The following is a 14,125-nucleotide window of genomic DNA, read 5'->3' on the forward strand; positions in this document are numbered from 1 at the left end:
TGCTACTAGCAGGTAAGGCTTCTGTACCAGGTTTGGACTGGCTACAGAGCTTCCTTCCTGGAGAGAGATATAAGAGATGTGTTCTCCTTAAGATACTTTAATGCACTACCAAGTATGGCTGTTGCCAACTGAGGTAAGGTATGTTGCGCACGAAGCCACCTAGTTTTCGCATTCCACCACAGGCGCCTCAAGTTTTGGCTGTCCAACTTGAGCCACGTCAAAAGGGCCTGCCTTTCAGAAAGTGCTGAGCACCCACCCTCAGAAAATCAGGCCCCTTTAAAAGTTCAAATTGACCGCTCATAATCGCTACTTCTGAAAATAGCGGCTGTTGTGTTTTTTCTCATTTCAGCCATTCACTTGATTGTAACGTGTTTGAATTTAATAACAAAGGGAGATGTCAAAATAACAGGCTCAAATGGAATTATTTAATTAAAAAGATTAAAGATTAATACAGTATTAGACTACATAAAGGAAACTTTCATTACCTCCTCCTGTTAATGGTGAAAGGACGGCACCCTGTTCTCTTCCTTGGTAACTGATGGAATTCTGGCTGTGGTTATTCCCAAACTAACTCCCAAACTCTCCTTTCTTCTATAGGGTGTGAGGCAAAAATTACCTTCCCACTCTTAATTTCACTACGTGTTCTGTTTTTGATGTATTGTTTTTTGTAATTACTTACAGAATTTATTTTATGGAAACTTAGTTTACGTGATTGATAAGCTAAAGGAATTTCTAATTCAGTTATTAAGAACACCTGTTGTAATAAGAAGAACAGGAGTACTTGTGGCACCTTAGAGACTAACAAATTTATTAGAGCATAAGCTTTCGTGGACTACTTCGGATGCATCCGAAGAAGTGGGCTGTAGTCCACGAAAGCCTATGCTCTAATAAATTTGTTAGTCTCTAAGGTGCCACAAGTACTCCTGTTCTTCTTTTTGCGGATACAGACTAACACGGCTGTTACTCTGAAACCTGTTGTAATAAGCACTTCCTTTGAGTTAAAAACGTCTTTCAATGGGTCATAATTTCATAAATCGCAGAAAACATCTGGGATGACAAATGTCCCTTATAAATGACAGAACATAGTTGAGATTATAAGCACCCCTTTACCAATTACCCAGTCTTATTTATTTTAACATACTTCCGTAGGGTCCCTTCCCAAGATGTCTTGGCTATCTTAGTAAGATCAGGGTAAAAGATTACATACATTCTAAGACTGGGTTCACTTTCCCTTCGTGTACTAGGTTCAATTGAAGGACAAAGAACTTTTCAGTTTCAGTAGGTATAGGGCACTAAACATATAAATATACAACATAAAAAGGATTGTGGTTAACAAGTAAAAGAATTATGAGAGTTTAGCATATGGAAATTATGAAAGGTTCATATTTACTAGCAGGATTACTTAAATCAAATCAACAAAAACTTCTGAGAAGTTATAGTAAGGAATAAAGGTGGAGTTTAGATTAGGTGTATCCTACACTTTAGAAAAACTCATTTTTATTTTTAGTGTTCCTATCATGTGTGCTCTGTGATTATTAGATTAATTCCAAACAAGGCTGAAGTTCTATTGAATCTAGCCAACTCTTGTCTAGATCTTCTGAAATGTTGCACAAGAAGTTGAAGGAAAAAGTGTGGGAGCATGTGACAGCTAATCTCTTTAGCAATAAGACTCTGAAATGTAAGCATCTTGTTGGAAATGCACCTAGTTCTGTGCTGCTCTTTGTTTTGCTTAGAAGCTTTTCCTTGCACAAATTGGGAATGTAAACTCCTTTGCATAGTCCAATTAAATCCTGTTGGTAGCTTGTCAGTGGAGGGTGGGCGGGGGGGATGGGACTTTTTTTTTTTTAAAATGGTTCAATGAGTCTGTTTCATAATGAAAGAATTTGCATGAAAGGATCTTGGAGTGTTTTGTGTATGTCCTCTTGAAGAACTGACATGGAGGGAATACCCCAATTTCTTCAGTCTAAAATGTTTTGGAATGTTTCAACTAACTCCTCAGAGAGCGAAAATGAAGTTCAGTCAGCCTTTTCACAGACTGAGCACAATATAGTCGCAGCTTACTTAATAACAGCAGGTATGGAGGTTGATGGGTTATTTTTTTTTTTTTACATGGGAATTTAGGCTTCAATATTCATTTTGGTTCAAAATGCCAATGAAATGCCTTTTATATACAAAAAGCAAAAGGTCTAGTGTCTCTCAACTTGAAGGTAGATGAGTAGATAAGTAACAGGATGACTAAAATGTGTAGAAACTTCTAAAATTAGGTGTACAGTTTAAGACTTTGTTGCATTATTTAAAAAAGTGTATTTTGCTTATATGTGATTTTAGCAAAAAATGCAGATTTCTGCCAAAGGAATAAGAATAGAAGTTGCAACATTTTGCATTTTTCAGTGATGTGCTTGAAGTTATCCTGATCTGTCATATGTTCACAGCAATGTATGTGTAGTCTGAGAGTGTGCATGGGTGTGTGTGTGGGGGGGGATGTAAGCGGAAGTGTTGGAATGTCACTGAGAGGGAGGGGACTGCTCATTGATGGGAGACAAGCAGACACTCGTTTCAGTCGTATGTTTCACTGATGACGCATTTTAGGAAAAGTAGCACACATGTTGGGGGCCTGATCCAAAGTCAGTGTACTCCCACTGATTGCAGTGGGCTTTGGGACAAGGGTTAGAGAAGCTGAGATCCTTCTCAAATATGAAATAACTTTTCTTGAAAATTTGTTTATTTCAGTACAAATGCTTTCATTCTACAATCTAGCATATTTAAAAATATGCCTCTGTTTATTTTATGCCTATGTAATTGAAAAATTAAGCCATTTTAGGTATAAATATTTTGTTAGGAAATACCATATGTTTTGGGCACACATTTTCCAACTATTTTCAGTTATAATTAGTTTATGAAGAATTTTCAACTAATTATTCAGATTTTATGGTTTATGTGCATTAATTATGAAGATCAAATTTTACTCAGTGAATCTTTTTTGTATAGTATTTGACAAATAATACTTCTGTTTTTAAGATGAACTCATTTCGTTTTTTTTTTATACCAAGGCTGATATTTCAAACAGCTCTAATGTGTTTTTTTTAGTTCTTCTTATAGTTTTGCTAAGAATCTATTGTATTCAATAATAATCTATTGAATAATATATTGAAACTCTACTCGTTGGTGCCATCAGATCATTTGCAGATAAATGGATAATATTGACACTCTCAGAAATGAAGGTCATTTGTTCAGACTTTGATTTAACTCAAATTGACTGGATTAGGGTTGTATCAATGTCTGGTTTATCAAATAGTTTGACCATTTTATGAAGAGCAATATTAACAGGGGAGATACAGAGATTAGCAAGGGAAAAAACCTTTCCTTTTTCTCTCTCACCTGGCAACTGACATGTGGGCTCTACAAATGGGTCTGATGTATATATTTGCCAGTTGTGTAAACCTACAGTACTGGGTTTTGAGTTAAAGGGACATGGTCTACCCAATATTCACACTTCTGTCTGAAAATGTTTTACTAACTGTTACGAATACGGTCTGAAATAATTATAGCTGAAAAATCTTTTTCTTTTCTTTCTTTTTCTCGTTACTTTGTCTTAGTTGATTAGGGAAGCCGTGCTAGCAATGATTGCAGTTGTAGTATGAACCTAGGTTTAGTGCAGGAACTTGTGCCAATTAGTTTGGTCCATTTCTGAACACCTCATTCTAACAAATTCTCAACTTGAACATGTTGGTCAGTAATTCAGTTCCATTGCCATGAGAGGAAGAGCTCATCAATGGAAGACTTTAACCTCATTGTATTAGTTAGCAGATGGAGAAGATACAAAGGAAATACAGATACAGTGGTCATCATTAAGTCAACATTTATCAACAGCTACTGTGCTACAGGTTTCATTGGGGGAGCCGTGTTAGTCTGTATTAGCAAAAACAAGAGGAGTCCTTGTGGCACTTTAGACACTAATGAGGCCAATTACTTTTGTAATTTTCCCTCCCTTGATATTTACCCCTTTTTGTCAACTGTTGAGAAAAGGCCACTTCCTTAATTGAATTGGCCTCATTAGCTGACCCCCCACTTGGTAAGGCAACTCCCATCTTTTCATGTGCTGTAATAAATACTGCTTACTGTATTTTTCACTCCATGCATCTGATTAAGTGGGTTTTAGTCCACGAAAGCTTATGCTCAAATTTGTTAGTCTCTGTTAGACTCCTCATTGTTTTTACTGTGCTACAGTATCAGCATCAGCAGATATTTCGCCATGCTCTGAAAAGGAAATAACTGCTAGAGCTTGGTTTACAGTGTAGTTATTTTTTGTTTTAATGTTGACCACTGGTATGTTCAAACCATTGAAAGCATTTATGTCTCTGTGGCTTGCTCACAATGGTGAAATGGAACCATCTTAAGTTTCATGGTCACAGAATAGCTTCATTACAAGTGAAGGATCACTAACTGAAGCTGCAAACTCCCTTTGTAGTTAAAACATTGTAACTATTCAGGAGTTACATTCTACTTAAGTTCACAGTAACAGGGTCCTGCTCTATTGCCTAAAGAGACTGCCTTAATTTTCTTTCCCTCCTTTAGCAAGAAGAATAAGAAAGGGGAGCTCCTTTTGCTGTTCTTGATCAAGGAATGTACAAGGCTCTGTTACCTTGACTGTGGCAAATATCACAAGGTTTATTTGAGGAAATCTGAGAATTTGTAATCCTTTCATGCCGAGACTTCTCACAGAACAAAGTGGAGGCTCCTTATGGCTATTTCTGAATCTGGAGAAGTTTTTCCTTCATTTTAATAGTCTGTGCTGCTGTGCCATTCCTGCTATTGGTAATCATCAAAACATATGTGGCCTCAGTACTGTTACGTACACCCAGCACCTTCTATTCATTTAAACGCATGCTGTATAGGAAACTTTTCCTGTCTGAACACATGCCCACTCTGATAGCTGCTAATGTTCTGAACAGCTTGTGATAATAAAAAGAATGAAATATAATTGAAAAATCAATGAGACTTTGCTACATTTGCGTTTAAAGTGTTTGATTTAAATATGATAGTTTCTGTAATATAGGTGATTAATACTAATTAATGATACACTGCAGTGGAACTCCTACAATGAGGCACACGTATAATAAAATGTCACTGATTTACACAAATGGAATTTAGCCATTTCATTTAAGAACTGAAATGTTGGCATTGTACTTGTGTTTTTAGAGGCTCTTTTCCAGGATTTCACCACTGCTATCCCTATATGTAAGTTGTTACTGTTTTTCTCCTGTTTCCATATTAATTGTATATGTGTCATGGCTATATAGGTGGACATAACGGTTTACTCATTATACAGGTAACTTGTATACTTAAAGCTATATTGCCCATGTTGTGCATTGTGGGCATGTCTTATTGAGCACCAGTGGGAGTTGTACATATAAACTGAGGTGCTTGAAGCCATTAACATTTACAGTTATACTACCTCTGTTGGTGAGAGAATTAATCTGTTCTCTGCTACATACACAATACTTCCTGTAAACCAGTAGCAGAGAACTGGTTGACCACTGTTGCGTTGTCATGAGCAGAGACAGTGGAGCAGTATTCAATATTTAAAAATCTAGAGTTTGTTTCTCCTTTCTGTATGCCAGAGTCAGCAGAAGTTGAGTAATGTCTGTCAGAACTGAGGGGAGCCAACGGGGTCATAAATCACACTGGTGTTGGGGTCCAGAAGGGAGCAGCAGGAGGAAGTGAGGATTTCAGTGAGTGGATTAACTCTTGGGGTTCAGGAATGTTGAAGAGTACATTAGAGACTCAAAAGTACAGCATTGGAGGATCAGGACTATATCTGCTCTGAGATCCAGGAGGGTAGTAACTGACAGCCAAGAACTGGATCTTATCTCACTACCCAAGAGAAACGGGGCCTTTCACAGTCTGAACAGCATAGCATTGAGCTTTCACTCGGCCTGATTTCATGTGCATGCTTGTGTGTGCCAAGCACCTTATTACTAGTAATTAAGATTCAAAGTTAACACTCCATTAAGATTCAGAACTCTATAGGTGCTATTGTTTCAGTTTCTCTGGCTGTATATTCAATGAGACAACCATACACAGATGCTCATTGTGAAGCTGTCCCTACTGGTTGTGAATATAGGAAAAATTAGGGTGCTTTGTTTTAAATGAAATCATTAATGGAGAGAGGAGAAAATGGAGACTTCATTCCCATTGATCCTGTAGATAGCATGCCGAGCACACTGAAAGTAGTGTCTCCAGCATAAGGGCTAGTGCTCAGCACGAAGCTGCTGTGCAGAATGGCCCTCACATTGGGTCCAACCATGGACTACTAGTGAAGTCAATTGGAGAACTCAAAGGAAGCAGGACTGGACTTAACAGAGTGGAATATATACAATGTTCAACCATGTGAGCAAACTCTTATGCCCGCAATGAACTGAGCACTGATGAGCAGGGAGGAAGTGGGTGTGCCTAGAATGGAGACGGATGATCAAGGCACTCTAGCTTGCTCATAATTTAGCACATGCAAATCCTGTGCCATTTTCATTATTTTAGAGTTCTGCTGCAGAGCTGTCCTTAGCAGAAAGCAAGTTACTGCAGTTGCTGTGAGGGGCTTACAGCAGAAGCCTTTATGTGGATCTTGTGAAGCAGTGTCACAGCCAGCTGCTCAATGCCAGAGCATTTTTGCCAGCCCAACCAGCCTGCTGCACCCACTCCTTTCAGTGTACTTAATTCTGCTGGATCATGACACTGCACTGGTTCAGCAGTGCTAGTGCGGGCTCAGCACTACCTCTGCAGGACTGAGCTCTTAAGATTCTAGTCTGAGAGATTCTGGATCCCTGCCATACCCATTGTGAGATAGCGAGGCCCTGATTCAGCAAGATACTAAAGCATGTCCTTTAGTATTTACAATTAATCATCTCCTTCTAGACCTTGGTGAATCAGAGTTTGAGTCTATAAATTAGGAAAGCTCTCTCTTAAATATGATCTTTGCAGATTAAAATAAACCCATTCTATATTTAGATTTCATTATGAATATGTATTTTGGTTTGTTACGACCTATACTGTGTTGTTATTTCTGCCACTTGTAAGGCTTCCTTTTTCTGTGTTTTCACAGGGGTAATAAGCCTTCTCAGTAACATAATTGTGTTAGGCATCTTTGTTAAGTACAAGGAACTTCGGACAGCAACAAATGCAATTATTATTAACCTGGCTTTTACCGACATCGGTGTTAGTGGCATTGGTTATCCTATGTCTGCTGCTTCAGACCTACATGGAAGCTGGAAATTTGGATACACCGGATGCCAGGTATTTGAGATTTTTGATATTAAATCAGGGACCAAACAAGTACTAAGAATTAAACACAAACCTGAATATATGAAAAATACCTTCCTTTGATTTTTAATGCTCTTTAGAGAGGAGTCTGAGCTGCAGAGTTTGGGTCCAGGTCTGGATCTGAACTTCCTTAAAATTCAGTGGTATTTGGATCTGTGCAGTTGCTTAGGACTCATTGCTAATTTTCATTGTTTAAACTTTCGAAGGTTATTGAAGCATAAATTTGTATTGATGTTAAATATACAATATTAAAATAGCTATAACAAAGTAAATCCCATTACTTATTGTAGAATTCATGGATGCTTCTCACCACTCAATAACCAAGATTTTCAAAGTAACCAGTGATTTTGGGTGCCTCAATCTTTGAATGGTCAAACTGATACACTTTAAAGTATCTGATTGGCAGAGGGTGGGAGCTTAGCACTTTCAGAAATCAGGCCTTTTTGAGGCATGTCTATTAAGGTACCCATAAAATGGACTTTTGCATAACCAGTAGTCATCTTGAAAATCTTGGTAAGTATTCAAAGAAACGGCCATCTTATTTTAGAATTTGCACAATTTTTCTCTCTTCATGTAAAATTGTCACCAAAAAACATTATATCATTAGCAGAAATGTAATAATCTTTGCTGACTATGCATGCAGTTAATTAAATATGATTTTTACCTAGGAAATGAGTATTTAGCAGTAATATTAATTATACACCCTGAAAATATTTGTCTGGTAAAAATTAAACAGGACAGCAGAATGCTCCCAACAAGATCTGAAATCACACACAACTTGCCTGATTGCAGATTTAATTTCAAATTCAAAATTCAGCCAATATTCACCAGCGATTCAGGGCTCTCATTTGATTGCACCTAGGATTATTTATATTTTTGGGATCAGATCTGAGAGTTTCCACTGTGCCTTAATTTGAGTTCTTAGGATCTTTAGGACTCCAAACTCAACTTGATCTAAACTGATCTGGTTATAACTTCTGCAGTAAGAAAAATGTTGTTTGTGTTTCCCCAATATGAAACAAAAACATTAGATAAAAAATAAACAATTTTGCATCCCAGGATCATGAAATTCATTATTTAACATGAGTTAAAATAAATGGTGGCTTTTGGCAAACTTCCTCAATGGGATTTATGAGGGCATATGCAAGCACACTTATCTTAACATGTTTAATTTTACTTAACGAACTCAAATTGTTAATAGTTTGTTAAACAAATTGGTCATCGAAGAATGCATTGAATACAACTCATGATAACACTTAGCTTCAGGACACAGGAGAAGACTCAAACCTTTGAAAGCATTTGCAATAGTAAGTGAAATGGACATGTTATCTTTTTAAATTTCAGATCTATGCTGCCTTAAATATCTTTTTTGGAATGGCAAGTATTGGGTTGCTTACAGTTGTTGCAATTGATCGTTACCTGACAATCTGCAGGCCTGATATAGGTACTGTACTCTTGGATGTAACTCTTGCACAAAAATGATCATTTAAATCATTTATTAGTTGACATCTATGAACCTTTATGCAAGTTCTTTTATTTCCTCTTGTGGAAACATACTTCCAAAATTTGGGCACAGTTCTACAGTAATTGGTTATGTGAGCTATCCCATATATAGCTAACAAAGGCATGTATATAGAAGGAAGCCATAGTCCTTTGTTTGTGGAATGTTTCCTGACAATAATTGAAGCAGGGGGGACAAGATGGGTTAGCTAATATATTTTATTGGATTCACTTCTGTTGGTGAGAGCGACAAGCTTTTGAGCCACACAGAGCTCTTCTTCAGGTGAATAATTGAATAATACTAAGAATACTAATTGAAGCTGATGCGTATTCTTAATATTGTTTGTTTTCTATACTGTATTTTTCTCTTGATCTTTATTATGGGTTTAAAAATTATAATGGTTAATTCTTTCACTTTCCCTACATCCCTCCGCTCTTTTTCTTTCTCTTAATTCTTTGATATGGCATCACCAACATCTATTATTGCTAAGCTTTGTGTGGGGGAAGGTGTGATAATGCAGAGATGTATTCCAACTCTTCTGGGTGTATTTAAATGTCATTTATCTGTGATATAGGAGAGCTTAAATAAAATGGGGGTGCTGCAGTGTGCCAGGTGCTTGTAAGGATCATTTATAATTACTATGCTAATTGTCTTGCTTGGAAACATTTTTGGTTCAAATAAAACCTTGGAGAGAAGTAAAAGAATAGAGTGGTTTGATGTAAAAATCTTTGCTTGGTAACAGGAAGAAGAATGACTACCCGCAACTATACTTCCCTGATCCTAGCTGCCTGGATAAATGCTGTCTTTTGGGCCTTGATGCCTATTGTAGGGTGGGCTAGCTATGCCCCAGATCCAACAGGAGCCACCTGCACGATAAACTGGCGGAAAAATGATGTGTAAGATTTTAAAAACTTTGTTTTACTTTTCAAATATGAACCATCACTTATTTTTATTCATCACCGTGGTCAATGTTTTCTCCTAAGAACATGCCATGCAACTTCTAAAAGACAATGGCAGTTCAGAAGTAGAGACTGAAGCAATCTATAATAAATCAAAAAAGGATGTAAGAATTCTTGACATTGGAAAGCATTAGGAATCCTAGGTGTAAGGGTCACTGAGCCTAATAAATCTTATCAAGTTGAAGAAATTGTACTTACCTTTTGAAAATGTGTTTTCTGACTGTTTTATTAACACTAAAACATAAGGGAACAATGCATTTTTCAGTCATTTTTCATGGCTGCATAGTTGTAATACCTTGTATTTATTTTTTGGCTTACAGGTCCTTTGTTTCTTATACAATGACTGTAATTGCTGTTAATTTTGTCGTGCCCTTAACAGTCATGTTTTACTGTTACTACAATGTTTCCCGCACAATGAAGCAGTACACTACCAGTAACTGCCTGGAGAGCATCAACATAGACTGGTCTGATCAAGTAGATGTAACAAAGGTGATGGGGGCGGGGTCTTAATTCTTAAATAAATATAATGTTTGATTTTGATATTGGTAAGCAGATATAAATGGTTTGGTCTATCAAACATTTTTTTCTTGTTTTACAGATGTCTGTTGTGATGATTGTGATGTTTTTGGTGGCTTGGTCTCCATATTCCATTGTATGCTTATGGTCTTCCTTTGGAGACCCAAAGAAGATTTCCCCTGCAATGGCCATCATAGCACCTCTATTTGCAAAATCTTCCACATTCTATAACCCCTGTATTTATGTCATTGCAAACAAAAAGTAAGTGTCCCATTTTTAAATTAACAACCTCCATCTGCTTTATGATTACTGCGCATCCTAGTTGTGCAGAAAGACCTTCTGTCAGATATGACAAAATATTTAACAAAGATGGAAAGGTTAAACCAGTGCTGAATTATCTGTGATGGGTTCGATGATCTTTTGGACAGGTTTTAATAAAGATAGGTGGTAGTGTCTGCACCATATATGTCTGAAGGTGTCTGACAACATTTCCATGATATCTTCAGTTGTATCCTCATAAAAATATTTTGCAAAACAATTTCAGATAATGTCCTTTGCCAAGATGGGATCGGGATGAAATTTGAGTCCTATCTGAATCTGGGACTGTCCGCTTTTAATTAAACTGGCTAAAACGTATGGCTGCTTAGCCTCAAGAGATTCTCAAAGTATTTAGCCTCCTAGCTTCCATTGACGTTAGGAGGCTAAATACCTTGGAGGATCTGGGCTTTAGTGACTCCCATGGATATCATTGCTTGGCTTGGGCAGTGTCATAGTGGAGTGGTTTGAGATGATTAAGAGCAAACCTACAAGTCACAGCTGGCTCCTCTTCTGTCAAAATAAAACTATACCAGTTTTGAGCATAGGTATCATATTGAATTGAGATAATAATTTTCGGACATATTCCTGGTTTCACAAAAACAGCTAAAATCAAGAGGGTTTTGCCTGTGGTTCAGAAGTATACAGAGGTTGGGGACACAGGAATCCTTCCCTTCCCATTCCCCAACCTGCAAGCAGGGTCTGGGACATCCATATAGATGAGCTGAACTGTTCCCGCTGAGTAGTTGATATGGTCTGACTCTTCTTTCCAACTCTGTTGGTTTAGATCTGCCCTTTGCTTAGACCCTCATTTACTACACACAGCATGCTTCCATTCACCCACTCATCTCCCTACATTTTATCATGCAGTTGTGCTGACAGGCCCAACTTGTGCTGGCCTGACTCATGGTGTCCACCAAGCACCGCAGGTGGTGGTGCTGCTGTGGGTGCTCTCCCTAGGGGCTAGGGCCAAGTTAAATCAAGGCCTAGAGCTTGCACCTGTGCCTCCTGCTAGGGAGATGACCAGTGTTCCCTCTAATTTTTCCCACCCATGTGTAGAATGAATTTTGTTATGTGCACCAATATGGAGGTGATGAGCTTTGGGGTGCAGGATGGTTCTCCAGGGCTATGGTGGGGAGAGAGGACTCTCCCCAGGACTGTCTCCCTGTAGCAGCACCTGGGCTGGGAGGGAGAGGCGCCTCTCCCCGCCACAGGAACTGTGGGACTTGGGCTGCAGGATAGGCACCCCTCCTCTGGTCCCAGCAGGTCTGGGCTGGGGGATGGCAGCTGCCGCTGTGGCTCGGCCTGCGCTGCCCCAGCCACCCCAGCAGGTCTGGGCCGCAGGCTGAGTTGGGGCCGGGGGAGGGGCGCCCCTCTTGCAGCAGGTTGGGGGCAGGTCCCCGGGTGGGTTCCTTGACTGCCTGCGTGGTGCTAAATAGGTGGCTGCGCAGCTTACAGGGAACTTAGGAGATGATGATAAAATGAGATATTTTGGTATCCCATTTTAAGGAGCCAAATTTCTGAGACAGACCACTTGAAAAATGAGACTGTCCTGAAAAAAATGGATTGTAAAGTCACTCGAACAAAATTCCACTCATGCTAGTTTCACATTGATGCAATTCCATGGACCTCAGCAGAGTTCCTCTTGATTTACACTGGCAGAGGAAGACACTAGAGACTAATTGAATTCTAAAAGTTTTATGAAAATAATAAGCCTTATTGTTATAGCACATTTGAGTAATTTGATCTTAATTTGTCTCTGTTTTTGCTTCTTTATCTATGCCTCTAATCATCTGAATTTTTACTTCCCTCCTCACATTGCAGGTTCCGGAGAGCAATCCTGGCAATGGTTCGATGTCAGACTCGGCAGGAGATAACTATTAATAATGCCTTACCAATGAGTGTCTCTCAAAGCACGCTAACATAACGCGGCTGCTCGAAAGCACTGCCACTTTATTTACCCTATAGTATATGTTTTGTACACTACATGGAAAAAAGTGGTCAAACCTGGGCCACAATTAAATTTGTATCACACTGTAATAATAATCCAGTCCAACATGCCAGTTGTTTTTCTCGTTGTTCCAATAATATTTAATACAGTTTTTTTTAAAAATCCCAAGATTTTAGTACTGAAGACTAGGCCAATTGGCATAATATGCTTATCCCTCTCAAAAGGCGATCGTGAAAGCTCAGTGTGTTTTGCAACTCTTGGATAGTGGGATAAAATGGTGTGGGAGGGAGAATAAAGCAGGACATGCTTAATTGTGCTACAGTAACAGAAATAAATGTTGTGTATGGATAATTCTTTTGGTATGTGTAATTTCCCCCTTTGAACTCTAAAGCAGTTCCCAAAACTTCAGGCACAGTACTACTGTATCCTGCATTCCCTTCCATATCTCAAACGCAGATTGATCTGACCTGAAAAGGTTGCTTCTATGAGTACTGTAGTATGCAGGTGTATTTAAACTCCAGTGTTGCCAACTCTCTTTATCAGTTTTGCGATACGCCTCTACCCCGATATAACACAACCTGATATAACACAAATTCGGATATAACGCAGTAAAGCAGTGCTCCAGGGGGCGGGGCTGTGCACTCCGGTGGATCAAAGCAAGTTCGATATAACACGGTTTCACCTATAACGCAGTAAGACTTTTTGGCAAAGACAGCGTTATATTGGGGTAGAGGTGTATTTGGTGTTTTTCTGGCTCCTGGAGCCAAGTGAGTATGTGAGAATCTCAGCTTTCATTTTTAAAATAGTAAGATTCTAACCTTTGTGACTGCAGAGAAAAATCTTGAAAATGTGACCCAAGCACATGTTAAAAGTTCAAACCAAAAGGCAAGTAAAAAACCCCCAAATTTATTATTTTAAGATAATCTCATGATTTTTGAGGCCTGACTCATGGTTTTTGAATGCCTAGGATTGGCCATCTTGGGAATCAGTTTATTCAGGGCTGAAGGGATGAATATCTTTTCAAAGATTCAATTGTAGGTGGTAGTTAACTTGATATTGGTATTTCTGATGTTTGGAGAATAAATATCTTGTCTACTGGTAATATAAAATATGAACAACACTCAGGTTGACCTCAACTAAAACTGCTTCATCCAACGACCACTACTTAATATATTGGGTTCACTTCCTGTTACCCAGTTCCTGTGTCTTTTTTAAAGTGATACAGAATGCTGGATGTTGGAATGCTGGATGTTGGATGTTGAACTCTTTACCTTGCACTAACAATAAAATAAAGAGAGAGAATATAGTTTGTTCTAAGATCCGCTAATCTGTTCTAAAAAGCAAACATTCTCATGTTTCAAGGAAGAATGAAGAACACACATTTTAAAGCACAATCTAAGGGGATTTCACTTCACGTGATATTTTTGGTGCTATCAATTGATAATCAGTAGATAGTACCAACAATTAGTTTATTTTTTGACTGTTTTATTAACATTTAAGTTTTATATGAAGTCATCTGTATTCTTTTCAGAATTCAACTATTATTTAAACATATTTAAGCTTTTT

General features: G+C 38.3%; 1 protein-coding gene across 1 annotated transcript; it reads left to right on the forward strand.

Annotated features, from left to right (window-relative positions):
- Window positions 1-1,887: 1,887 nt before the first annotated feature.
- On the forward strand, window positions 1,888-14,028 carry RRH (retinal pigment epithelium-derived rhodopsin homolog). The gene is made up of 7 exons (XM_054030370.1): window positions 1,888-2,074; window positions 7,100-7,290; window positions 8,662-8,761; window positions 9,561-9,714; window positions 10,098-10,266; window positions 10,376-10,554; window positions 12,433-14,028. The coding sequence occupies exons 1-7, from the start codon at window positions 1,936-1,938 to the stop codon at window positions 12,533-12,535; spliced, it is 1,035 nt and encodes a 344-aa protein (XP_053886345.1). The 5' UTR covers window positions 1,888-1,935; the 3' UTR covers window positions 12,536-14,028.
- Window positions 14,029-14,125: the final 97 nt, after the last annotated feature.

Source organism: Malaclemys terrapin, chromosome 5 (genome assembly GCF_027887155.1).
Source record: "Malaclemys terrapin pileata isolate rMalTer1 chromosome 5, rMalTer1.hap1, whole genome shotgun sequence".
NCBI classification, from domain to species: Eukaryota; Metazoa; Chordata; order Testudines; family Emydidae; genus Malaclemys; species Malaclemys terrapin.

Bases quoted from the DNA above. Each gene is read 5' to 3' on its own strand.
- RRH (XM_054030370.1), top strand. From the start codon at position 1,936: ATGGAGGGAATACCCCAATTTCTTCAGTCTAAAATGTTTTGGAATGTT. The intron at 2,075-7,099 runs GTATGGAGGTTG...GTGTTTTCACAG, and splicing joins AGCTTACTTAATAACAGCAG to GGGTAATAAGCCTTCTCAGT. The intron at 10,267-10,375 runs GTGATGGGGGCG...CTTGTTTTACAG, and splicing joins ATCAAGTAGATGTAACAAAG to ATGTCTGTTGTGATGATTGT.